The following is a 27,187-nucleotide window of genomic DNA, read 5'->3' as shown; positions in this document are numbered from 1 at the left end:
ACATCGATAATGACTGGAAATTGCAATCTCTACCGCTGGATTTTATTCCATCGAATGGAGCTCACACGGGCAGGGATATGGCTAATCTCGTACTCGATGTGTTAGAGGAGTTCAAGATTAAATCAAAAATTCAAGGCATCACTCTCGACAATGCGGCTGCAAATACATCGTTCATAGCCGAACTCTCCGATCTCTTATGTCGGGAAGGCATCGAATTCGACGCGAGTGATTCACACTTCCGTTTTTTCGCTCACATTTTGAATTTGGAAGTACAAGATACATAGAACGCTCTGAATCCGAAACACCCAGATTTCGAGTTGTCTACCGATATTGGCAGCTCTGACGAAGAGACCGTATCATCTGTATGGGAACAATCGAAAGAAACGAATGTCATTAATAAATTGAGAAAACTTCTTGCAAGACTGAAAAGGTCCGAGCAGTGGATGAGTAAATTGCACGCATATTGTGACGCCGCCAACGAAAAAAAATAGCGATAACGATGGACGTGTCAACTCGATGGAATTCGACTCACGTAATGTTGCGAACAGCACTGAGTGTCAAGTCAGCTCTTAACGCACTGATGCACAACTATGGAGAACTTCGCGAGATGATAATCAACCCAGAAGAATGGGAAATCATCGAGGCTGTGTGCGCGTATTTAAAACCATTCGATCATCTGTCGACGGTTCTCGGTGGTCAAACGTACATTACGTTGCCGTTGGGAATTGTGGGGTTCAATATGCTTCTTGACAAAATCGAGACGGTAACTCACCAACTTGATGTGAAGCCATCGCGAAGTTGCGTCGACGAGGAATTTATCGAAGCTTTCCAAGCTAGAAGAGATAAGATGCTCAAACACTACAAGAAAACGAATTGGATATATGGAGTTGTTCTCATCCTCGATCCTCGGCACAAAGTTGGAACGTTTCAACTCACATCTTGGGGTCGTGACATAGAAAAGGCATCAATGGCTAAGTTTCAAAAAATTTTTCGCGAACAATATTGGGCAAATTCCACCGTCGAGATGATAGCATCTCAGGGTAAAAGTTTATCGGATCAAGGAAGCCAGGGATCCTTCGATTTATATGAACTTTATGAGGCCTCCACGCCGATTTTTCACGAAGACTGTAGTGAACCACAGCGAGAATTCGAGTGCTATTGCAAACTCAAACGGGCGAGTCGGAACGAAAATATTTTGGAGCGGTGGCGAAACAATTCGAATTCATTTCCGAATTTGGCAAAAATGGCGCGAGATTTCTTAAGCATCCCGGCGACAAGCGTCCCGGCTGAACGTTTGTTTTCGAAGGCCGGTTTGATCCTAAGGAAACACCGAAATAATATGTCTAATGAATCAGCGAGAAGTCTGCTGTGTTTAAACGGATGGCTGACGTGCAGCCTCAAATCAGCGATTCAAAAAAATCTTAACCCGTCCGAACAATAAAAGTGCATTTGAAAGCGTTTTATTTGTATTTAAATTATTCCAGCCCAGTCCATACCCAAGCCCAAGGGCGCCGAGATTAAAAGAATTTCGAAAGTCTCGAAATTCGAGACGAGAAATTTTTTCGAGACGAGAAATTTTTCTCGAAATTCGGGACGAGAAATATTTATCGAAATTCGAGACGAGAAATATTTCTCGAAATTGTTTCGAGACGAGAAATCCGAAATTCTCGTCTCGTCTCGCTCGACGGCATCACTAACTCCGAATTGCTCGGACGGATTATGCCCTCGTCCAACCACTCCTGAATTTGCCTATCAACTTCCTTCTTTACATTCCAGGATAATCTTCTCGGTTGTTGATAGGCAGGAATGTCGTCTTTCAAATAATGTTCATCTTAATATCCGTGGACTACCTTTTGAGGGCTGGTATTCGTTGATAAGTGCCTGTATTTTGTTTCGCAAATCCTGGTTTTCCACATGTGATATGTCAACATGATTGAATTCGTCACTAATGCTGATCCACAGTACTTCTGGCAGCTGCCGATCGTTCTGCGCTTCTGATTCTGTTTTGGAAACTCTGGTGACTGTACTGCCCTTGAAGGTCACATCTGCTTTTCTCATGAAATCTGCGCCTAGAAGGAGTTTATAATTTAAATATTTAGCAGGTACTACGTGTATCACAACTTGGTAGGCTTGATTATCTACTAAAATCTCTGCGTCGAAGCTCCCCAGCGTAGAGCTATTATCTAGTCCCACGCCTCGGAATCGTATGCTTTCATTCTGCAGTCTTGGTGCTCCCATCCGTACATCTTTGTCAGATTGCATCAGCGTCAGATCACTTCCTAAATAGATGAGAGCATCCATCATATGGTTTCCCTAGCGTACTTCCTTGACTGGTTTTCTCGACGGATAGGCCTCGGCGGCGTCACAGCTCTTGGTTGGCTGGCTGGTAGCTTTGGGGTTCGTACATTTTGCTGATACATGGCCATACTCGTTACAATTAAAGCATTTGGTACGTCTACTTTTGTTTGGGCAGTCAGGTCCCACGTTCCGCAGTTGAAACAGCGTCTGATTTCTGCAATCGTATTCGAATTCGTGGTTGTCTTTCGTTTTACTTGAGTGGGTTTCGTTTTATTATCAGCTTTAGAGTTCTCCTTCATCTTTCCTTACACCAGAAGCTTCTTGCGTAGCTCCTTGATGTTTCTGGCACCGTATAGGATTACCTTATTCGCCTCATCATCTCGTATTACGTCAACGATATATCAAATAACGGACTCGGTTTCCAGATAAGCTCGTGACGCAGTTTCCAACATGTTGTAGACATATTCTTGGTAGGTTTCATCAGTTGCTTTTGTCCTTTGTCATAATTCTTTGTGTACTTGGTGACTGCTAACTCTTGGAGCAAATTCAGCTATTAGGGCCTTCTTTAACTGTTTCCATGAGTTTGTACATCGCTCGTAGTTGACCAACAGTTTAGCTGAGCCCTTTAGTAATCTCTTCGCGTATATTACTTTCTGGATATCAGTCTACTCACATAGATCTGCCATCTCCTCGAAGTCTTTCATCCATCTTTTGACAGTTATTCCTTGGTTGCCGCTAAAGGGTAGCATTGATTCGTCTACATCTTTAAATCTCAGTATTGGCTTACGTCTTCGCGGTTCTTCGTGATGGTTGTGGCCGTGGCCGGCTGCTTCGTCGTCGTCTGTTTCATCGTCGTTCGCTTCATCGTCGTTTACTTCGTCGCCGTCTTTATCAACATCAAGAGCTATTGCCCGTTCTAGTCTGTTCACCAGTTCTTCTTTCGTACCTGACGTCTTTAGGCCTCGTGACCTCAGTTAATCTCGTATGTCGTCTCTCGTTGCGTTTGATGCTGAGTTTAGCGACTGCGTGCCGTTTTTCTCACTCATCTTATCGCTGTATCGTTGGGTAGTCGGGTTCGTTAATTAGGGCGTGTGTTGTTAACCTCACTTTTGCCTAGTTCACGCTCAACTGCTCGACTATCCCGGACGAGCCCCCATAAATGTGGGTTTCAGTTGGGAATAACAGTTGCTATGGAAAAATGAATTCACTAAAGTTCAAGGTAAAGTTTTCGGTTACAGGTTTTCCGATCGTTTTTACACTCTTCTTATCTTCGGACCTGTTTCTGTTCTGGTGTCACTCTCTGACGGCCTCTTTTTGCGACCGCGGGATATTTAAAATTTGGAATATTCCCACATTCATTAAATTTGATAAACTATGGGTTTCTATTTGTTATTTTATACTTCATTTAATAATGGAACATACTGAAGGTTGGAATTGCCCTTATTTTCTATTTTATTGGATAAAGCAGCTTTCACATATTAATCACGGGTTCTTTCTTTTAAGAGGGAATCCCGTTACCCGGAGGTAGCGCGTATGCGCGTAGAGTTCACATGGAGTGTGCGCACGCACGATTTACACACAGGGTTTATATGCATTGAAACACTGATACTTTCTCAACAACATTATTTGTACATTAGGGTAGTCCTAAGTAGTGTATATATGAGAGTTCTAACTCAGAGATGGCGGCGCTCCCCCCTAGCTCCCCCCTAGCCCCCCCCTCCCCCCTCGACTCACGGCGCACCCTCTCTCACGCACCCCCCCCCCCCCCCCCCGGTCATTTTCGGTAGCTATTTCCATAGGATTTGACACACACACACGCGCACACACACACACACACACACACACACACACACACACACACACACACACACACACACACACACCTGCGGCAGAAGAGAAACTGCTACCAGGCGCGTCTCCATGGGAATTGGAGAACGCTCGCTGTCCTTGGATGATACTAGGAGACTGAGCCTCTTAGTTAACAGGGTACAGAGGGTAGGGGCTAAATAAAATACACCCCCGTGAAACAAACTCCCCTTAAAAAGGGTTGGTCATACCACCTGACCTCAAGAGGGCAGGTCATCCCATCTGACGCTGCAACAAGAAGATCGTTCTCTGCTGTGACCCACCGGGAGTGTCCGGAACCTGTATCGTAGTTTCCGACGATACCGGCTAAGGCTGATGTGAGCTTGCTCTGCCGAGGTGTAAGTTATAGCAGTAGTTCAGGAGCCAGCCACTTCGGGCCTTGATCAGGAAGTACGCAGTGAGTGATAGAGATCGGAATCTTCACCGCCTCGAACGAGTCTAGTCCGTCCGTGTATTCCGGGCCTGGCTAAGTGTCGACTAGGCCTCAGGGAACTGGGGTAGGAGTACTACTATCTCCGAGGGTATACCCGTTCCTAGTTATGACAACCCGCTCCTCTCCGTACGATGCGCTGGTAATATTAAAAGGATATGAGTAATATAAAGGAAACAAACATGAGTGAGAACGGGTTACACGCCCAACAAGCAGCGATCGAAGCAGGCGCTGAGATGAAGAGGACGCAAGCACTGGAACGCCTCGAAACGCTGACCAGCGAATTGCATGAGTTTGTCAAATCAAAGGTCAACATCCACAAGGAGATAAAGAGCAAGACGACCAGTGTAGTCACCGCCCTTCGCAGATTTAAAACACTGGACGAAGAGTGGCAGTCGTCTCGACGACTCACTCCTCGTCTTACTCCGGAGAAAAACAGTCCACCTGCTGTGGAGATTGAAGGAGAATCAATGGACACCGGATGCGATGGTGACGGTGAATCTGTTGCTGAAGAAACAAGTGGAAGTGTCATCAAGTCTATCAAGAGAAAAAACCGAAACTCCCCGGGCTTAACAGATAACAGAATGACAAAGAAGAAGGACTTGAAACCAAGTCCTCTCAAAAACCTGACGAAGCAGAATGCTGAGAAAAAAAACGCGAATGTTTGGACAGATGTCCAAACGAAGAAAGAGAAAAGGAGGCTAGCCAAAGAGCAGCTCCTAAAAGAGTCTCTAAAGAAGACCAGGCCGGAGCCTAAGCGGAAAAAACCGCACAAATGGATCAGGCCTGACGCGCTGATCATCCGCCCAGCAGACAAGGCGAAGTATGCCGAGATATTGCGGCGTATTAAACAGGACGTTCCTGAAGACCAGGTCCGTGATACGGTCGACAAAGTACACAAGACCAACGCCGGAGACATGTTGATTACGCTCTCGAGGAAGAGCACCGACAAAGGCCAAGCCTTACAGAAGGCCATTGCGGGCATCCTCCAAGAAGACGCCAAAGTAGTCTGCAAAGGGCCACAGGAGACAATCGAGATTCGAGACATCGATGACACCACGACGAAGGAAGATATCCAGGCCGCCCTGAAACCGGAAGCTGGCGAGATACCACTAGAGGCAATAAAGATCCGTAATGCCTTTAGAGGTACGCAGATGGCTACAGTGACGCTACCAGCGACAGCAGCACGAAAACTACTGGATGGAAACGGCAAGATCCGAATCGGTTGGGTTAACTGCCGAATAAGAGCGACGATGAGACCGGTTCAATGTTATAAATGTTGGCACTTCGGGCACATTGGATCCCAGTGTAAGGGCAAAGTTGACCGGTCTAAGCACTGCATAAGATGCGGAGAAGAAGGACACAAAATTGCGGACTGTAAAAATCCAGCCAAATGTGTATTATGCGCTGAGAAGAATAGCGAAGAAGTTGCTGCTCACCATGCCGGCACATATAGATGCCCGGTATTCCAAGAGGCGCTTCAGAAGAAGACAAGCAAGAAATAATGAAGATATTACAGCTCAACCTCAATCATTGTGAGACTGCGCATGACCTGCTTATGCAGACCGTGCGTCAACTACAACTAGACTTAGTACTAATAGCAGAGCCGTACAGACACCTGAATAACCAACCTTGGGAATCTGACAGCACCACCAAAGCTGTCATCTGGTCCTGTGGCAAATTTCCTTTCCAGAGCGTAGTGAGCAATAATAGCAACGGCTTTGTAGCAGCATCTGTTAACGGTATCCGCTTTTATAGCTGCTATGCACCACCTAGCCTCTCTATTGCTGATTTCACAGAATTCCTGGATCGACTTACTGAGGATGCAAAGCAGTACTACCCAGTAGCAATAGCCGGAGACTTCAACTCCTGGGCGGTAGACTGGGGCAGCAAGCAGACCAATGCGCGAGGTAAAGCATTACTTGAAGCAATGGCCACGCTGGACGTAGTTCTTCTTAACATTGGCGAAACACCAACATACACCAAGGGAGAGGCTAGTTCGATAATAGACCTCACATTCGTCAGCAGCAGTCTATTGAGAGGAAGCTATTCTTGGACAGTTATGAACACCTACACCGCCAGCGACCACAATGCAATACTTTGGGAAATATCGGCTGGTCGGAACCCTCGAAGAGCAACTAAACAAACTAATGCAGTTGGATGGAAAGTAAAAGACTTTGACTCGGAAGCTTTGGTAGTAGCATTAGACAAGGACTCGACCATCACAGGAGATGCTGAGGAGAAGACGAAGAACCTAATGACGAAAATCACCCAGGCGTGTGACACCTGCATGCCTCGTAAGCGTGGTATAAATCAAAGGCCTTCGGTGCATTGGTGGAATGATCAGATTAGCGCCCTCAGAACAGCTTGTCTCAAGAAAAGAAGAACATCGCAACGTGGCTATCGAAGACCTAACTCGGTGGAGCTGGTCGCGGAGTACAAAAAGGCCCGCCGAGAACTGAACAAGGCCATCAAAGATAGCAAAAAACGCTGCTGGAAGGAACTTGTCGAAGAAGTAGAAAGGGACCCATGGGGCAGACCGTATAAGGTGGTCATGACCCACCTGAAATACCAGCCAATACCGTCACCTACGTGTCCACAGCTCCTAGAGAGGATCGTCTCAACGCTGTTTCCGCGGCAACGTGAGTTTATATATTCATCACTGCAGATTAATTCTGAAGACATTCCACCTGTCACAGAAGAAGAACTGATGGAGGCATGCAATCGCGTAGGGAATAATAAGGCGCCGGGATTGGATGGGATCCCAAATATTGCACTAAAAACATCTATTAAAGCAGCGCCAAAATTATTCTTAGAGACCTACGACTCATGTCTCAAAGAAGGGATCTTTCCTCGAAGATGGAAGCAACAGAGACTAGTACTGCTTCCCAAAGGAAAAAAGCCACCAGACGAGCCATCATCTTACCGCCCACTCTGCATGCTAGACACGGCGGGTAAGATATTAGAACGAATCATCCACCAGAGAATAGACGCTGTAGTCGATCCACTCCTATCAGAAAATCAGTATGGTTTCCGGAAAGGACGATCAACCCTGGATGCTATCGACCTGGTTGTCAATACAGCCAAGGAAGCGATAGCCGGAAAGAGATGGAGACGTGGTACAAAAAAGTACTGTTTGGTAGCAGCATTGGACATCAAGAATGCTTTCAACTCCGCCAATTGGGACTGCATCATGCGGGCCCTCGAAGAGAAACAAGTTCCAGGATACCTGTGTAGGATGGTAGCAAGCTACTTCACGAGCAGGGTCCTTAGATATGACACACAGAGTGGTCCTAAGGAGTATAATATTACCGGTGGTGTGCCACAAGGCTCAGTCCTAGGCCCGCTACTATGGAACGTCATGTACGATGGTCTCCTGAAAATAGCAGTGCCAAAAGAAGTCAAACTGGTAGCATATGCCGATGATGTAGCCGTGGTGATTGTCGCGAAACATCTGGAAGAAATAAATCTGGCCTTTGATATCACATTTAGCCGGATCAACCGTTGGATGGATATGATGAACTTGGAGCTAGCCAAGCACAAAACTGAAGCGGTGCTCATCACCAGCAGAAAGATTGTCGAAAACATCAAGCTGAATGTCGGCGAGCATGAGATCACATCGCAACCATTTATCCGATATCTGGGAGTGATGCTTGATGCCCGACTGAACTTTAAGCAACAGGTCGAACACGTAAGTGCTAAAGCATCAGCGGTGGTAACCAGTCTATCAAGACTGATGCCGAATGTTGGAGGCCCGAAGCAGAGCAGGAGACAATTGTTGTCTTCAGTAGTCACATCAGTGCTCACATATAGAATATCCGTTTGGGCAGACGCGCTGGAGACCCAAGAATCATGGAGAAAAGCCGGACCGGTTTACCGATTAAGTGCACTAAGAGTTGCAAGCGCCTTTCGCACAATATCCGAGGAAGCAGTGTGCGTCATTTCTGGAACTCTGCCTCTTAGAGTTCTAGCTGAGGAAAGACGAAACCTATACCACCGAAAGAGGTCATCTACACTGAGCGCTGAAGATCTGAGAACTGAAGAGCGACGATATAGTATTGCAAGATGGCAACAACTATGGGATGCTGCAGAAAAGGGAAGATGGACATATCGACTTATACCAAGGATTGACGTTTGGCTGGGCCAGAATCACGGCAAGGTCAACTACTATTTGACACAGATGCTGTCAGGACACGGCTGTTTCCGGGCATATCTCCATCGCTTTGAGCATGATGATTCTCCAGAGTGCCCGGCCTGCCCAAGAGTTGCTGAAAATGCAGAGCACGTTTTTCTTGAGTGCCCTCGTTTTATCCCTCAGCGTGATGAGTTAGAGAAGATCCTGAACAAGAGAATCACACCAGAGTCAATAGTAGAAGAAATGCTGTCAACCGAAGCTGCCTGGAACGCCACATGCACGTTTGCTACCGAAGTGCTTACAGAGTTGCGTTCCATTGAAGGAAGAAGAATAGAAAACAAGATCTAGAAGGAAGGAAGGAAGAAATAACACCTTAGCTACCAGAAGGAAGAGCAGCAGCTAAACCTCCCCCTGCGAAGTAATACTTCACAGTCGTACCGCAGAAGATCAGAGGAGAGAAGAAATAGGGGTTTAGGGTTTAGTGAGTAGTAGCTAGTGTCAAGTTTTTTTGTATGGCGCTAGTTGAGTCTCACATATCCAGGCGAATAATATATGCAGTCCACCTATGCAAAACATCTGAGAAAACATCTATGCCTGGAATGCGTGAAAGCATTCCCCCCCTTAAAAAACACACACACACACACACACACACACACACACACACACACACACACACACACACACACACATACATACACACACCCACACACACACACAATAATTCCTGTCGAGACTTGTTTGGCGCCGGAAAGCCGCACATAAATCTGATAGGGTAAGAACCCGCTAGATCTATTGAAAAAATTCCAGGAAATGACCCCTGAAGGAAGGTTTAAAATGGCGTTTTGAATGCTTTTAACAATTTTTTTTTTTAACATCAATTACATTTAGTTTTCTTATTGAATTCTCAATTATCTTATTCTAAATTTTAACGAGTAAAATTATACATAGTATTTTCAATATCCATATTAATTGAACATATTGTTATTCCAAAATTGACTTATACCAATTTTTTAACAGTACCACTGATCGGATTATATTCAACAATGCGATCATGCAAGATCATGCAGTATGCAGAAGTGTGTGGTGGGAACGTAGTGCTAGAGTCAAATTCCAATCGAATGTCCACAGGTCCAGTTTTCAATGTTTCGTTCTGCTTGGAGCAATCGATGACGATAAGGGGAGCTTGGTTTATAAATTCACGCCTTGATAGCAAAGGCTCAGCTTCTTTGTCATAGTAGCTCATTTGAAACCGAACATACATATCATAGAGAATGGCGTATTGATTATTGTATATATCAATATTCATCCGTTGCATACTCCACGCTCATATGGTTGGGGATGTGCAGGCTCGGACTTGCTCGCTATGAAGACTCGTAAAACCCAAAAACTACATGTGCACATACCATCCGGTGAAGAGCGGGCAAGATAAGATTTTTCTCACACCAAACACTGTTCGCCACCCGCTTTTCGTTGACCGATTTTTCCCACCACATGGCCCACGCTGCTTAACGACTCATAAAACCCAAAAATTTAGGGATGGTGGAAGGGGGACTGCGGACCCCGTCGCCTCTAACGTCATTTTTTACATGAATTTCATCATCTCTGCAGAGTCGGGAGGGCAATAAAACCCAAAAATTTAGGGATCGCGGGATGGGTAAAGGGTGGGCCCAGTCGTCTCTGACGTAATTTTTCCCTCTAAGATGCGCAGAACGCAGTGCGCACCGTTCCCAAATTCTCGCGATCTATCGGCCTATACATAAGCTCAACGCATCCGATGCAGACTCATCTCTCTCACACGATACGTGCAAGTCAAAAAAGTTATACAAAAAGTTCAGCTTATATCAACTTCAAAGTCATGTCAGTCGAAGCGTATAAAGGACTTGCGGAGCAGATGGAGGGGACGTACAATTTGCTGAGAGAGCAACCACCCGGAGAAGAGAATGACGCTGTCATCAATCATTGGACTGATATTGGAATTGCAAATATTCAAGTTCTGCGCGATATTTCCATGCAACGAGGAACAACCGTTGGTGCGAAAATACGGATCCAACATACGATCGCACTCCTGCAATCTTGGGTGACGAAGATCAAGCAGTTGCAGCAGCGCACAGTGGTGACGGGTGGAAATATCGGTACTCCTGCGGGTGTACAATGGGACGACGTGGATAGCGCTTTTGCCAGCCGAATCAGAACGGGGGTTGTCACAAATCTCCATCATAAAAATTTGGACGCCTTTCTGGACGATGTGCAGCGCGTCGTCACCGAGAAGTTGGAGCTGATACTGCGCGAGGAGGGAAATGTGAAGGTTGACCTCATATTATCGTGCAAATTTGAAAATGCCAAGCACGAAGAGATCTCCACCGAAGTTAAGAGTTTCAACACCTCCAACGTGGCGATTCTCCTCCCATCAAGCGATATAAATGGTTGGTTTATACGTGCACGGGGTGATCTGCAGTCAAAGGTGGAAGATTTCGAGCAACGCGATTCCGGCTGGAGTATGATTGAGATCCTTCCTCGCTGTAAATATTAATCGCTACCAGCCTCTCGCCGCGGGGGCTTCAACATTCGTCGAGCTGCCCCAAGACATTCAATAGAAGAAGGCTGTGGTGAACGTGAGGAACGAGGACGAAAGATGCCTTCTCTGGTCCGTCATAGCAGCCCTCCACCCGGTCAAGATCAACACCGATAGGCTAGCCGTTATCATCGATATATTTCCGAGTTGGACTTTACAGGTATCAAATTCCCTGCTACACTACATGATGTGAAAAAGCTTGAGAGATTGAATAATTTGCGTATCAATGTATATGGTATAGAATCTCAAACTTTTTCGCATCATGCAAAATCAAATAAAAGCGTCATCGTGCCAATTTATTTGAGTAAAAATTTGCATAGCGTAAAAATTGACACGATTCATCTTCTAATGGTTAAGAGTAATCCGGAAGACGATATGACTGGTGAGTTTGCACCGAGATTCCACTTTGTTTGGATGAAAGATCTTTCGCGATTGGTGAGCAAACAATTGTCTGATCATAATGGCCAGCTGTTGTTATGTGACAATTGTTTGTGCCACTTTAGCGTGAAACACGCCTACGACAATCATCGACAAGATTGTATTATGCTAAATAAAGTACGCATGGAGTTTCCCAAGTGTAGAAATTTAGTATTTTCCAATTTTCAAAACAAAGGCACCGTTCCGTTTGTCGTATACGCCGATCTCGAATGTATATTAATCCCTGAACCTGTGAATGAATTTGAAACTCGTAAGACTTGTGAAATTCAAAAGCATATCCCGCACAGTGTAGCGTACTATGTACATTGCGCGTACGATGAGACTTTATCGGAGTTCCACGGTAAACGCGGTGTCGATTGCATAGATTGGTTTATGAAACAGCTCAAAGATTTATCAATTCAAGTAGAGCCACGCATCAAAAACATAATTCCGATGAAGTCTCTTACCCAAGTACAACGCGATCGTCACATGCGCGCAAAGAATTGTTATATTTGTGAAAAACCGTTTACGCCTGAGGAGAAAAAGTGTTACGATCACTGTCACTTCACGGGTAAATATCGTGGTCCTGCTCATAATCGGTGTAATTTGAACTTTAGAGAGTCGCACACAATTCCAATAGTTTTCCACAATTTGTCCGGTTACGATTCTTACTTTTTAATAAAATCCCTCGCGTCAACTTTTCCCGGTAAAATTACACTGCTACCCATAAATAAGGAAAAATATACAGGGTGTCCCTAAATTGAGGGACACGGACCTGCCAGCGTGATACCTGACTGAAATGCAACCGAGATTTTTTTTACCGGTAGCTCGTCCGACGCATAGTTTTTGAGTTATAAGCGATAGCGTTAGGCCAATCAGAGTGTACCATTTCATCTGGATTTGCCGCCACGGAAATTGCTGTTTTGTTCGTCTGGGTGAATTATTATTATTCGGTTACAAAGTAAATATCGGCACCTCCCCTCTCTCGTTGTTGTACCCCTTCTCGAGCGCTGACCTCGGTATCGTTGCCGCGGCACACGCTGCCGGCCGCACACCCACGGACGCACACTCGTGTGTGTGAAAATAAGCGAATGCCCAGCTACACAATACTACGAAACACACATCTACGAGTGAAAATAAAAATAAATCTCGAAATAAATCAGCGTATTTAAGATTTAATGTTATAAAACACTTCCAATCATCGATGTATGCATAAAACTAGAGACTTTAGATGATTGATATGCCGTTGGGGTTCATAATTAGTCATTCAATCAATCTGAATTATGCTTTCCGAACATTTTTTGTGTCTTTGCAACATAACTTTTCCACTTGTTTGAAATTCATCATTGACATCCGATTTTCCAATAATGCGAGGGAACAACAACTCGCTGAATTGACGTGTCAATAGGTTTGTAAATCAATTACAATTCACCTGAGTTATCACAAAATAACTTAATAAATGAGAATTCACTGAATCACTAAAAATGATAGCTGAAATCATGAAAATTATTTGAAATATAACTGAATTAGGAAGAGTTGTAATAAGTCAAGTTACGCTGAATTACTTTAGATTCGTGCCAAAATTTTATGTTTTGAAAGAAAAATAATCAAATTCAAATAAAAAAGTATTTTTAAATCAAGAAGAAGAAAATTCTCAAATAACTGAATTAAAATGAAGCAATTTCAATTTAATAAATCTATCTGAATTTGAGGAAAAATAATAATTAATTAATTGAATAAAATACTTTGTTGAAATCGATTAATCGATACATCGATTATTCTCAGATAAGTGGCCATCACTAGCATTGATCTCAACAATTCCAACGTTACTTGCCACTCCAGACCCACATTGAATCGACGAGGAAATAACTAGGAATTTGAATGACACCATATTTTTTTGAGTTGAATTAATTGAATTTATTCATGTAATTCGATTTTAGTTTTCTATTCCAAATAATGATTATTATTTTCCCCTCAAATTCAGATAGATTTATTAAATTGAAATTGCTTCATTTGAATTCAGATATTTGGGAATTTTCTTCTTCTTGATTTAAAATTACTTTTTTTATTTAAATTTGATTATTTTTCTCTCTAAACATAAAATTTTGGCACGAATCTAAAGTAATTCGACGTAACTTGACTTATTACAACTCTTCCTAATTCAGTTATATCTCAAATAATTCTCATGATTTCAGTCATCATTTTTAGTGATTCAGTGAATTCTCATTTATTAAGTTATTTTGTGTTAACTCAGGTGAATTGTAATTGATTTACAAACCTATTGACACGTCAATTCAGCGAATTGTTGTTCCCTCGCATTATTGGAAAATCGGATGTCAATGATGAATTTCAAACTAGTGGAAAAGTTATGTTGCAAAGACACAAAAAATGTTCGGAAAGCATAATTCAGATTGATTGAATGACTAATTATGAACCCCAACGGCATATCAATCATCTATAGTCTCTAGTTTTATGCATACATCGATGATTGGAAGTGTTTTATAACATTAAATCTTAAATCCGCTGATTTATTTCGAGATTTATTTTCATTTTCACTCGTAGATGTGTGTTTCGTAGTATTGTGTAGCTGGGCATTCGCTTATTTTCACACACACGAGTGTGCGGCCGGCAGCGTGTGCCGCGGCAACAATACCGAGGTCAGCGCTCGAGAAGGGGTACAACAGCGAGAGAGGGGAGGTGCCGATATTTACTTTGTAACCGAATAATAATAATTCACCCAGACGAACAAAACAGCAATTTCCGTGGCGGCAAATCCAGATGAAACGGTGCACTCTGATTGGCCTAACGCTATCGCTTATAATTCAAAAACTATGCGTCGGACGAGCTTCTGGTAAAGAAATTCTCGGTTGCATTTCAGTCAGGTATCACGCTGGCTGGTCCGTGTCCCTCCGTTATTACAACCCTTACGCCCCCCATCCCCCTGATATCATACACAACGGCAAATTGATCAACGTGAATACCTGTTTTTAGCCGCTTGGTGCTTGACAGTATTTCACCAATTGAAAGGCAGCCTTATTTGCGTCATAAGTTTGTAAAAAAAAGTAATGTTGAGAGTATTATAAGTAAAAACATCACGAGCTCAAAGGCACGTCTTCTGATTGGACTACAGCGCTCCGTTTTCGGACACATTTATTTTTATTTATTTCGAACGTGTCCAGGGGGCGCACTTGTCGAAATTCGTCAACACCCCAAATCAGGACCACCCTATTGTACATATTGACCAGAGAAGGAAAGTTTATATTCTCAACATTTTTTTTTTTAATTTTAACAATCAAGCGTGAAGTCAGAAGAGTTATGTGCACAAAAGAATTAATATTAACCTACTTAAAATGACGTACCTAAACGCTTTAACTGTTACATGTTCAGCGATCGAAGAGGAAGTGATTTCTTTAATCGATTTACAATATGGTAGACATTCAATTGATTTCGATATCAGTGGTATTGTTTCCTGACCATAATATATGCCTAGAGTATTAAGCGGTAACATTTGATAGGATCACAATGTGTTAGATCAAGTTCAGATGATGTTGGAGTATGAGCGGCTTAAATTTTGGATGTCGGTTCTTCTGTTGACAGTATCATTCCGTGATGTGTGAATCATTTCTTTGTTCACTCTTTTGTACCATTTGTTCTCTTTGTCAACTAATTGAGAATCATCAAACTTAAAGGTATCTTCATAGGTAAGTGAGTGAAACGCTAAAGCTGACCTGTCAGGATCTAAAGATTTAACATCGTATTAGTGATTTGAAATCCGTTTTTTTTTTAATGTTAAGATATCTGGCCTATGTAGCATTTTTCGCAATTGTTGCAATCAATTTTATATACGATATCAGTTTGGTCTAGCGTCGCTGTTGGAGCTTTTAGACGTGTGCAAAAGTTTACTCAATGTGTTGTTGATTTTATATGAGGTATCGATGTTAAATTTGTTTAGGGTTCTTTTAATTTGTTTTGATAGGCCTTGTACGTATGGAATTGTACCCAGACATTTTGGTCTTGTTTCTAAATTTATTTGAGTGATACTGTTGTAGTATTTATGTACTCTTTTTGTTTTGAAAAATGGCTATCCAATGAAAATGATCTATAACATATAAACGCAACGAGTACATAAATACTACAACAGCAACACTCAAATAAATTCAGAAAACAAACCAGAATGTCTGGGTTCAATTCCATACCTACAAGGCCTGTCACAACAAATTAAAAGAACCCTAAACAAATTTAACATCGATAACTCATATCAAATCAACAACGCAATAAATAAACTTTTCACACCTCTGAAAGCTACAACTGCAACGCTAGACCAAACTAATATCGTATATAAAATTGATGGCAACAATTGCGAAAAATGCTACAGAGGCCAGTGATCTCAACATTAAAAAAAAAACGGATTGCAAATCACTATACAATACGATGTTGAATCTTTAGATCCTGACAGGTTAGATTCAGCTTTTTACTCACTTACCAATGAACATACATCCCTTCAATTTTGATAATGCTCAAATAGTTGACAAAGAGAACAAATGGTACAAAAGACTAATCAAAGAAATTGAGGTATCCGTGAGGTACCTGCGTATGTAGGCGAATGACTGATTGTATATACTACTACGCCGATGTATTGAGAGAGGGAGTGAGTCCGTCTCGAACCAGCAAACAAGACGCAACTAAATGAAGGCTCGCACTATTTACATCTTGAAACTCTCGTTCACCGACCCAATTCCCGCAACTCCTACAGAAATGATTCACATATCACAGAATGATAATGTCAACAGAAGAACTGACATCCAAAATTTTGAGTCGCTTATACTCTCACGCCATCTGAACTTAATCTAACACATTGTGATCCTTTCAAATGTTACCGCTTAATACTCGAGGCAAATATAATGATCAGCAAACAAAACCACTGATATCGAAATAAATTGAATGTCTACCATATTGTAAATCGATTAAGGAAATCACTTTTTCTTTGATCGCCGAACATGTAACAGCTTCAGCGTTTAGGAAGGTCATTTTAAGTGGGTTAATATTAATTTTTTTTGTCTGTATAACTCTTTTTACTTCACACTTAACCTGTTAAAATCAAAAAAAATATTTTGAAGATGTAATCTTCCCTTTTCTAGCAATATGTTCAAATAATGTAATGAGACGTGTGCAATTTAAACTTAACCTCCAACAAAAGCATGGCTCTAAGCCGCCATAAGTGTAGTAACTACGGTTAATGCTTTTCTGATTATATATTTTGTTTTTCGATTGTTGAAACAGAAGCCAGAAGACGGCAGGCAGGGCCCGCCGAAACGTCGCATAATTCTAGCGAAATGCTGAATAGGCATTATGTCATTCATTGACCCCAACCGACGAATCCCTACATGGTTATCATTCCTGGGTCACAAACTTCAGATAATTTGTTTATCTGGTAATGAGAATGGCAGAACTATTGCATTTGCTGCGTGACCCTATTGAGAGAGTTGGACTTCAAGGATGAACTTGTGCCGAGGAGTGGGGGACAGTAACTGAGTACGAAAGCGAAGAAGCTGGCCTATTAGGCTACTGTACAATCTTCTGATTACGACAGGCGGTACACAATTGAAAGTGGGACTCATGCCGATGATTTTAAATTAACTACAGCGGCAAAAGTTTTTAAAATATGTTTATTTGTATACCGTACAAATTATCCAGTATCCAACGAATATGGATCATAAAATAGATAACCTGCGCTAAAATATTCAGGCAACGCTAAAAAAGGTCGGTTAGCGACGTTGTTAAAGCCACAGAATGAAGTAGCGGAACATATAAATCGCTGCAATTGCTTTGTCAGATTCCGATTAACGTTGGTTTGGATAATTGGCAGATCATTGGGACTCATGCCAGTGTATATTTACCAGTCGCAGAAAATTGAGGTCCTCAGAAGCAAGTAATGAGGGATATCCGTCCAAAGCTCGCAGGGCTGGAAGCCCCTAGTTTTCCAATGTAATCTCCTGGAAATGTGATACAAAAGAGCAGTAAGTATTTCAAGTTTTGGAGTGCGAAATGTGAAATAATTTCGTACACGCATCCAATACGTGAAGCATAGATTTGGACTAATCCAAATTTCGTAAAGTGTACTTTGACGAAGAAATGAAAAATTAATTCAAATCAGGACTTTAGCATGAGGTGCAAAAACTCGAAGTCGTAATGCTAGTCACTGAGCCGTCGATCCGCTTGAGCACAATGCGCGCGAGCAGATTCACCATGCGACGTCGAAACTTTAACCAGTCTTTTTTCAGAAACGGTCGAGCGTTTACGGATAAATCGAAGCACGTATTTATTTATTTTGATCATTCTTTCATTCTGCGAAGTTTCGTGTAAATCCGTGGGTTACAATTGGAGGGCTCTCCTCGTGAGTTATATAATTTGTTGTATTTCTGTCTGACCTCGTTGACTTAGTCAGTTAGCTCAAACTTAGTCGGCTGTGTACAATTAACCTGCAGCTGAAAGCATAATTATACACGTAAAGGAAGTATCGACAATGAAAATGTATCCCTGAGTACGTGAGACAGAAGGACGAGTAGGATTACATGCTTTCTCTTCCAACGAAAAAGCGTACCTTTAGTGATTAAGTGCTCTAAGCACCGAATTGGCGTAATCCGAATAATGTGTGTAGTTCTAGTGTTTTTGTAGTTGTTGAGCCCAAATTTTCTTCAAACTTTCACGACTTTACGAACTGTTGAGAAAAAAACAATATTAGTACACAGAATTATTGATACTGAAGCAGTAACAATTATTCTGTATCGAGTATTCACGGATTTGCAGCATGGTGATTTCATTAAAACGAATATTAAAATTGCCAATCAATATTGGAACCTAGTGAAATCTTGTAAAGGCCTAGGCTTACATTGGTAAAAGCGTTGACTGGAGAATACAAGGTACGTCAAAGCTCAGGTACCAAACCCCTGTGCTACGAGCGTGAGTGCTCGGAGAGTTAAACACAGTCGGCCAATCAGAGCTTGCTAGACAAAAAAGGGATGTAGTCCTACTACTTGTCTATACTGTGAATTTATGGTGAACCGGGTTGTCCGAGTGCATCAACACATGCACAGATTTTACACTAGTTAAACCAGCTCAACGCACGCCACAAGTTGTTGCCAAACTAAGGTTAACAAAGGTGTATCAGGATGCCCATAGCTCATCACCGGCGTGGCGGGGGTCACACAAAATGTTAGGAACCATTTCGTCATTAGGTTGATAGCAGTTCGTATCGCACACTGGGCTGCGATTACTCGTGCAAAATCCGTGCATGCGTATTTGAGCTTTCCTCTTCACCAGAAATTTACGGTGTGCCACGAACATAGGAAATATAGAGATGCAGATCAGAGTGCCAGTATAAGCGAGGGTTGTAGCTTACGCAGAAAGCCGGTTAGCCATTCTGGTAGGCTAACCTAAGAAGCGGAATTCGAAGAATACGACATAGAACATGAGCGCAAGTCCAAAAGGACAAAGATTGATTCGTTTACTCGATTCCGGCAAAGACTGCGGGTAAAAATAATGTCTTTCGCGAAATCAGTACTAAAATAATTGTTGCACTAATAACGATGCACCGAGAAGAACAAGTTATTGGATTTAATTATTATTAATTGATCCAAATAATTCATGCGTTTGTATAGTCCTGAGAGCACATTTATTCAAAGCGACAATTGATGTAGTTTTTAATTTAAAAAATCCATCTTTAGGAGCAATGGAATAGTACATTGTATACCAAGGAGGAGAAGTGGGACTTTTAACGCCGAGTACGATGACTCGTACTGAAAACATCCATCGAGGCATCAAAAGTTTTCTCCTTCACGGTGCATACGATACTTTATAAAACAAAATAATGTTTTCGAAGTTTTTCATGGAACGATTATCAATATTATACTAATATGATTCTGAGAGAGCCGATTTCTGATAGATCTCTGTCCGTGGCCGTTGCGTGCAGGGGTAAAGCCTCTGGAGAGGTCGAGGGGCAAAAAAAAAATAGAACTGAAATATCATTGAAGAAAAAAATTTATTATTGTTTTATTTATCGACACTGATAAATTGTGATCATTTTTAAAGGAATCAGTCTTTTATCATACTATCGAATTTTGGTTAATAACAAAAGTGTAATTATTGAATACTACATTTTGTTTGTTTGGTGATATGTTTTTTCCTTCTGAATGTGATTGACAATGATTAACATCATTATTCTCATCTGATCCCGTTTGGGCGCAGGTAAAAGTTTCAACTTTTCGACGCTTCGGCGGTGGGGCATTGGTGCTATATTCTGTAGGACACCGATGTTATGTTACCAATTTTGGATTTATTTTTTATGGAAACTTCAATGTAATGTTTAGTAATATGGTACTCGACTTCCACCCGTCGTGGCGCTTTAGGGTCGTGATGTTTGCTCCACTGTCGGCGATCAGTGTAGCAGATGTTTGACAAAAGGAATGCCCTCTGTAGGCTTCTGCGCTTTTCAACTGTAGAGATGAAGTGCAATTTGCTTCGGCATATATGATAACTTATGTACCTCGATGACTTTTGTCGTATATTTGCCTTCCTTGTAATTCAAAAAGAATCAATGGTTTGACGAATTTTTTGGTTGTAATTCAACGTATTTCTGTACGATTTTAGCAAATTCTGCTACAATGACGAAGGTGCGATGTATTTTGGTTTCAGTGGTTGGAAGATTCACGTAAGTCTCTAATTCATTACTTCGGTCAGCCTCACAGATTCCAAAAATAAGAATAGTTTGCAATATACCGTGGGTCCATGAGGAAAGTGCACACGGCTACTCAATCAGGCGGTAACTGTCAGCCAATAAAATTCGAACGACTTGACGCACACACATAAGGTGCGCACTTTCCTCATAGACACACGGTGTATGTACATTTAGTTATGTGAAAAAATTACACGTGAATATTCTAAACCAAATGTATTTTGAAATTGCATTTGTTATGTGGGGGTGGGCGTGTGCTAGGCGGTGCTAGTTGATGATTAATAAATAATAAGAGATTCTCCCACGTAACGACAATGAATAAAAATTAAAACTAAGAGAGACTTACCTCTCGATAAGCCGGTAATGTGGGTACGTTGTTGCCTAGTCCTATACAGATCTGTGATGCTTGTTTAAATGGTCGAGGCTAATTTATAATAATGAAAATGGGAAAAGGTCGTCGTTGAAAATAAATGGTTTGAAATGATTCAACTGGTAAAAGATAAAGTATATTCTGTAACAATGAATGACTGTAATGACGTAGAAGCCGAAAGTAACGATTTATAAAGTGTTTGAGTTTACACAACAATCCACCCCGACGCGACGGACGAATTTATATTCAAATGCAAAGAAGCTGCAGAATCACTAAGTTTGACTGTTTGCGTGTTTGAGCAAATCGTGTGTCATTCTATTCTAAACGATATTATTATTTGATACCAAAGACATCTATCCTGAACGATTCTTATAACTAGCCGGTCGTGATTATTTGATATTGTATCTCTCTTTTTAGATTATCTTGAATTTGAATTAACATGCAGTTGGTTACATCCGACCGGCCAGCAAAAGCACACACCATGTAACTATTAGGTTGTCAATCATAATCAAGCTCTAATCATGAGGATCAATCTCACTGATCAATAGGGTTGATCAAATGAAAACCTCAATTCACAAGAATATCTGAGGAAGCGCTTATGCGGATTGGTCAGACATAAACGTATATAATTTATGTCAAGAATTTTAATTGCTTATAGCCTATAATAATTATAAAGTGGGGCCGACCTGAAGACTGGAGAATAACTCTCGGAATTCCCAAAGGAATTGTCTGTAACTGGACACCAATTCTTTGTTGCTGTTATTTCAAATTGTATTTAAATCTTGGAAACCATACGTTTGATCTAATTGGGGGTAGTGAAGCTAGCCACCAACTCTAGTCTTACTTTTGAATGGATATTATGATAGTAAATTTTGATTAGAAAGGTGAAATTAAGAATTCGTTCGATGTTGGAGATTAGTACTCGGATTGACTTATCTTTAGACGTGTTGTTGTGGTGACGAAATTGAGAGCCGTCGGATCGTGTCGGTTACGCCTCAGTAGTATTCTGGAGCAGCGCCTCACCTCGAGTTCTTAACGGTGGATGGATGATATTGGAAACGATGAACCTGGTCCCTCAGTCTTGATTGATTTCGATAGGTTGATTATCAAAAAGTTACTGTTCACAATAAATGTCCGAATGTTTCACTCGCGGTTTTGATATGAGATGGTTTGGATTATCATTATTTAAATGATTCTTTTACAAAAGTAATGAAGTTATTGATCAATAAAGTAAATGCTCAATATTACCAGATCCGGATTAAATCTGGGCCGAACTTGGTTTAATTTGAGGAAAACGGAATATCATAAAAATGTGTATTCTCGAAGATATAAGAAATAGTAAAGAACAGGAAAGAATTTGGAAGGTAGGAGATAGCAAGTCTTTTCAAATCACAAGATAATATGAATTCTCGAGTTGATGGATTAGCAAGATATTTTAGGCCGGTCACAACTAAGATTTTCTGAACGCTACCATTACTCAATAAGGGCTGATACGGGTTGACGTCCACGTACTTCGCGACTTGATAGACGACAGACATGGCTTCTTGGGCCTGAAGGTCCAAGGAGTTGCAGTTGCAATAAGTTACAACGATAATTAGCCAACGAAGTGCGAGGGCGACCTTCGGGTGCCCAAATCTACACGGTCAGCGTTACTTCACGCTCTTCGACGGTGTTCCGACGATTCTCAATCTCGTTGCTTACACGTGTCAGATGTTGACGAAAAGTATCCTAATATAATTCCCACGCATTCATCCACACATCTTAACAGATAATCTATTTCAATGTGGTGGTTCCAAAGGTAGTGGTTCATGCTAATTATTAGTGATAATTTTGACTTAAACAGAGAGATATTTCTAGGCTGAGCGCTGCTAATGCTAATTCAGCAGTCTCTTGTCTCAGTTCTTGGTACCAGTTATAAGAAACAAAGTTGAACATTATGCTATGGATCGTTGCTGGTCTCTACGTGACTTTTGCCAGGAGGGGTGGAACTCGCCGGTCTAGGCAATACGATATTTTAATTTTATCTATGGCTGTAGCTTTCGTTACAGCGTCGAAAGCGAATTTTGAAAAACACTTCACGTATTGAGAGTCCTAGTTATATCGTGACTTCGAAAAAGGTACGCCCGAGCAATACGCCGGACGTAACACATTTGTTGCTAGATATTCGTTATCTAGAGCGTTCGTCAAAAATATTTCAATTTCTTCAGATGGAAGCGAATTTCAATTTTTACTGATGAATCCAGAAGAATGTTATTTTAGAAATGCTTTCAAGGTAAGATAACTGTCAATGTCAATATATTTTGTGATTTATATAGTTGCTTTCAGCATTGTCAATGACTCGTAATTTTTTGCTCAACTCACAGAAATACGCTATAACGATCGATTCGGAAGTCAATTTCGTTTTGTGTTTTTGCTTCAAATTCATAAACACAACGTACGTGGATTCGTACATTGCTATGATTTAAATGGCAATAAATCAGTTTGGGCAATTTGTACACGTTCTATCAGTTGGGGCGGCATGCCTTGCATCCACTCGTCGCTGTTTGTTTTCTCAATCTCGCTCGATTTTATTTTAATTTTTTTGTTTAACACACGGTTTAACATATAAGATCTTGCAGTACTGGATCGAAAAACTGATAGTTTGGTCTGTTACGTGAAGTTATAACTAAGATTTTCCCGTCACTGTCTTCTCGACGTAACATACCAACGAATGGCAGTACAATTGGAACAAAACTAATATATGGCATACATCAATGACCAGGAGCTCGAAGAAATGCGCATGCGCAAACTACAATTTTAAAGATGTTTAATTAAATAGAGATTGAGCGACATAACTGGAAGAAGTTACAGATTTCGTCGCAAGAGGCACAATTTGAGAAAGGTGCATGTGGTTTGTATATGAATGCACCTCAGTACACTACTATGTTTAGCCATTTAGAATGGACCCAGTCGTCCGTGAGACGATGTAAAAGAATAATATCTAATATTAAGCGAGAAAAAATGCACGAGAAATTGTGAATTCGAATATCTTAGGTGAATTGAAAAATTAACGATGGAGCCAGGAATCGAACCTGGTATCTAGAGATGCTTTGCCGGAGACTTTCTAGATACCAGGTTCGATTCCTGGCTCCGTCGTTAATTTTTCAATTCACCTAAAATATTCGAATTCACAATTTCTCCGACATAACTCACTAAGCTGCTCTTCTGGTTTGATATTCTTATCAAATCATTACATGATTCCGTGACGGGCTGGATTTTTATTGGTTATTATTCATTCACGGAAAAACAAATTTCGCCACAATGAATTAACGCTCGTACAAGGACAGATTTCACAAACACAAGTTACGTTAGATGAACACAGACTCTTCCTCTCTTGGTTGAGCTTCTGAAATAAAACTTGTCACTTAACTTGAGTTGATCTGGATTATCTCAGGCCGTGTAGGCGGCTCTGCGTGTCCAGCAGAGACTGGATAAGAGATAAATTGCGAAATTGTCTCCATCTTCTGTAAAAGCACCCCATGTTGGAATAATGCGTTAGCAAGATCAGGTTCTCCTGCTGCGCTTGTACTTTCTCAATGTTTGTGAACGAAATCAGGATTAAACACAAAGTATTTTATTAAATCCCGATGACATATAGGCGATACACATGTGAAGTTCTGCATTTCTCGTTGATAGACACAGGTAAACCTACTGATATGGACATTTGTCAATGTACAATTGTGATGTGTGAACTCATAACTAAGCGAAGTGACTTAGCTACAAGTGATGTACGAGAGAAATGTATACTCAAGGAATCGCGTCTTTAACACCGGGGGTTAAAGTGCACCTCGGAGTGCGAAGCCTCGACGACTCGACGATTTGACGTTTTGACAGCGACGATTCCACAGCGACTGGTTTTATGGTTAAGCAACATTCAATATATCGACTGAACTCAGGAGGGTAGGAGACAGTGCCAAGTACCTGCATGAGTGGTTCGGCAGGGGTTGGAAAAAAAAACCCAGAGACACCCACGTCGCATTCGTGAGGCTCTCGGCGTGGGACCATCAGCCTGCAGTACCTGGCAAGGCGTCTGGCATCCACATGGCCGCCACAACCAGGGTAAGTCCGAGGTCCGAAATTTGTCGAACGTGTCCAGGCCTTGTCTCTTTGGCTAGACGTTGGACAAAACCTTTTCAGGCATGATTTATTGTTGGAACAGTCGACATGCATTTTTTATGGCACTTGAAAAACCCGTAGGGTAAAACCTGGCTTGGGATTGCCTCCCCTCATGGCGTGGAAAATTTCATGAGTCAGTTCAGCGATATGTAAACCTTTATAACTATTGCTTAAGTATTTATATTGGGCTGGGTAGGACCAACACGCCGTTTAAAAATTGTGTGACACTATTTATTTTAATTATCGACTCTGGCTAAAAGAATGAAATTATTATAAAATGAGGTCCGGGGCGACATAAATAATTGTCTTAGACACTTTATTAATTTAACAAGATTATAAATAAATGATATTGATTCCTTTTACTAAAATGATTGCATCTTTTCTTTAAAATTACATTTACAGGTGCGTTTATCACCTCTCTTCTACTCGCCATTCGTTTCTTAATCTTTCATACCTTCCGCGTTGCGCGTGCACCCTTCTCACACCCACACGCACACACACCACAGTTGAGTTCGATGTAGCATACAAAATTGTGCGTATTTCAACAGAAATTTTGTCTATTTATTGTATACTAGTACTGTACATATGACAGTTCTGGACCCACACAATGGCGCGCTCCACCCTGGCCCCGCCCCCCCCCCCCTCAATCCGCGACGCTACCCCCCCCCCCCTACGTTGATCATTTTCATAGGATTTGACACACACACACACACACACACACACACACACACACACACACACACACACACACACACACACACACACACACACACACACACACACACACAAAATAATTCCTGTCGAGACTTGTATGGCGCCGGAAAGCCGCACATAAATCGGATAGGGTAAAAACCCGCTACATGTATTAAAAAAATTCCGGGAAGTTGCTCTTTGAGATGGTGCCGACAATGAACTTTGCTGGTGGAGATGTACTGAAATCAATCTGGGGCAAAGGGGGTGGTCCCATAAAAATTCTTCGCACAATATGCCTGTCGAGACTTGTCCAATGGAAAATTGTAGTGGGGGCGGGTGGTATATAAAGCGTACACCTATCGTAATCGTCACTCTGTTCTCATCGTATTCTCATTGTGAACTGTTCTCGCTTGTGAAATAACCTCGAAACGCGATGGATCTAGCAAAAGTTAACCACGTCAGCCGCCTGGAGAATCGGCCAACCAAGAAGATGTCGGAACTCGAAATTGGGGAAGTATATGACTTCATCGGGTTACGACTGGTCAAAACAAAATTCGGGGTACGTGTTCTGGCAAGGATCGATGGAGAATACAACGTCTTCTTACCGGCGAGAATCGTAAGAGTTCTACAAGAAGATTCCAGTCAGCTGACTGAAATGTGTAACATGGCCAGGGAAATCGTCTGCAAATGAAATACCTTGGTGGAGAATTCAACAAGTTTGAATTCACATGAAGTTATCTGCCATAAATAAACTATGCAATCCCCCTGTACTTCCACAAAATTCATCCACCAGGGGATAAAAGCGGGTGTGCTGGAGATGGAATAGTCAGTCTTCCACATACCATCCGTCAGTATATTCGAGCGCAACATTCCCACTCTTCGACATCGCGATGATCCTAGACGTGCAATGTTTTATTGGTCATAACATGAAGTTTGTACCCAAGGAAGTCGCAGTCATGAATGTAAACGGGTCGGGTCTGGATTACATCATTTTCAAGCGGCCCTATTATTTGGCAAGCTCACCACATGAATGTAGAGCGACCAATGTATGGTTGACACACAATCACCACGGAATATCATAGAATGCGGGCAACAAATCTTACGAGGATGTGACGAAGAATGTAAGAAAAATGGTTGGAAATACGTGTCACGTATACGTCAAAGGGGCGGAGAAGAAAGCATGGCTGACGGAGATCGTCGATGCTACAACGAGGGTTATTATTATGGAAGATTTGCATATCATACCCCCTGCAATGGAAAAATTGCGGTATATGGAAGCGGCACCGTGGCATGACTTGAAGCATGGATACTCTCCAGTGAATAACTTCCAGCAAGCAGCAGTGCCAGGCTCAGTTTGGTATAATGACAACTCTGGATAAATCCCGGCATACAACTGCGCCTTGAAAATGTGCAGCGACTAAGGAGTTGATATTCGAAGGAGTGTACCAGCTCCCTCGAGAAATCCTTCCGTCTGTACAAAGAATTGGACGGTTTCAAGGTAATGATGTCCGAGGATATAG

At 41.8% G+C, this 27,187-nt stretch overlaps 3 protein-coding genes across 3 annotated transcripts in view; 2 read left to right on the top strand and 1 right to left on the bottom strand.

Moving 5' to 3' along the window:
• LOC124186843 (regulating synaptic membrane exocytosis protein 1) overlaps positions 1 to 27,187 on the bottom strand; it is a 1,552,625-nt gene that overhangs the window by 1,472,712 nt on the left and 52,726 nt on the right. The window lies entirely within an intron of this gene.
• Positions 500 to 1,441, top strand: LOC124187021 (zinc finger BED domain-containing protein RICESLEEPER 2-like). The gene has a single exon (XM_046579264.1). The coding sequence runs from the start codon at positions 500 to 502 to the stop codon at positions 1,439 to 1,441; it is 942 nt and encodes a 313-aa protein (XP_046435220.1).
• Positions 4,753 to 6,099, top strand: LOC124187020. Its single transcript, XM_046579263.1, has one exon. It carries the CDS (start codon positions 4,753 to 4,755, stop codon positions 6,097 to 6,099), a length of 1,347 nt encoding a protein of 448 aa, XP_046435219.1.

This window comes from Neodiprion fabricii, chromosome 7 (genome assembly GCF_021155785.1).
Source record: "Neodiprion fabricii isolate iyNeoFabr1 chromosome 7, iyNeoFabr1.1, whole genome shotgun sequence".
Lineage (NCBI taxonomy): Eukaryota > Metazoa > Arthropoda > Insecta > Hymenoptera > Diprionidae > Neodiprion > Neodiprion fabricii.
This window is presented reverse-complemented; position numbering and strand designations above follow the sequence as displayed.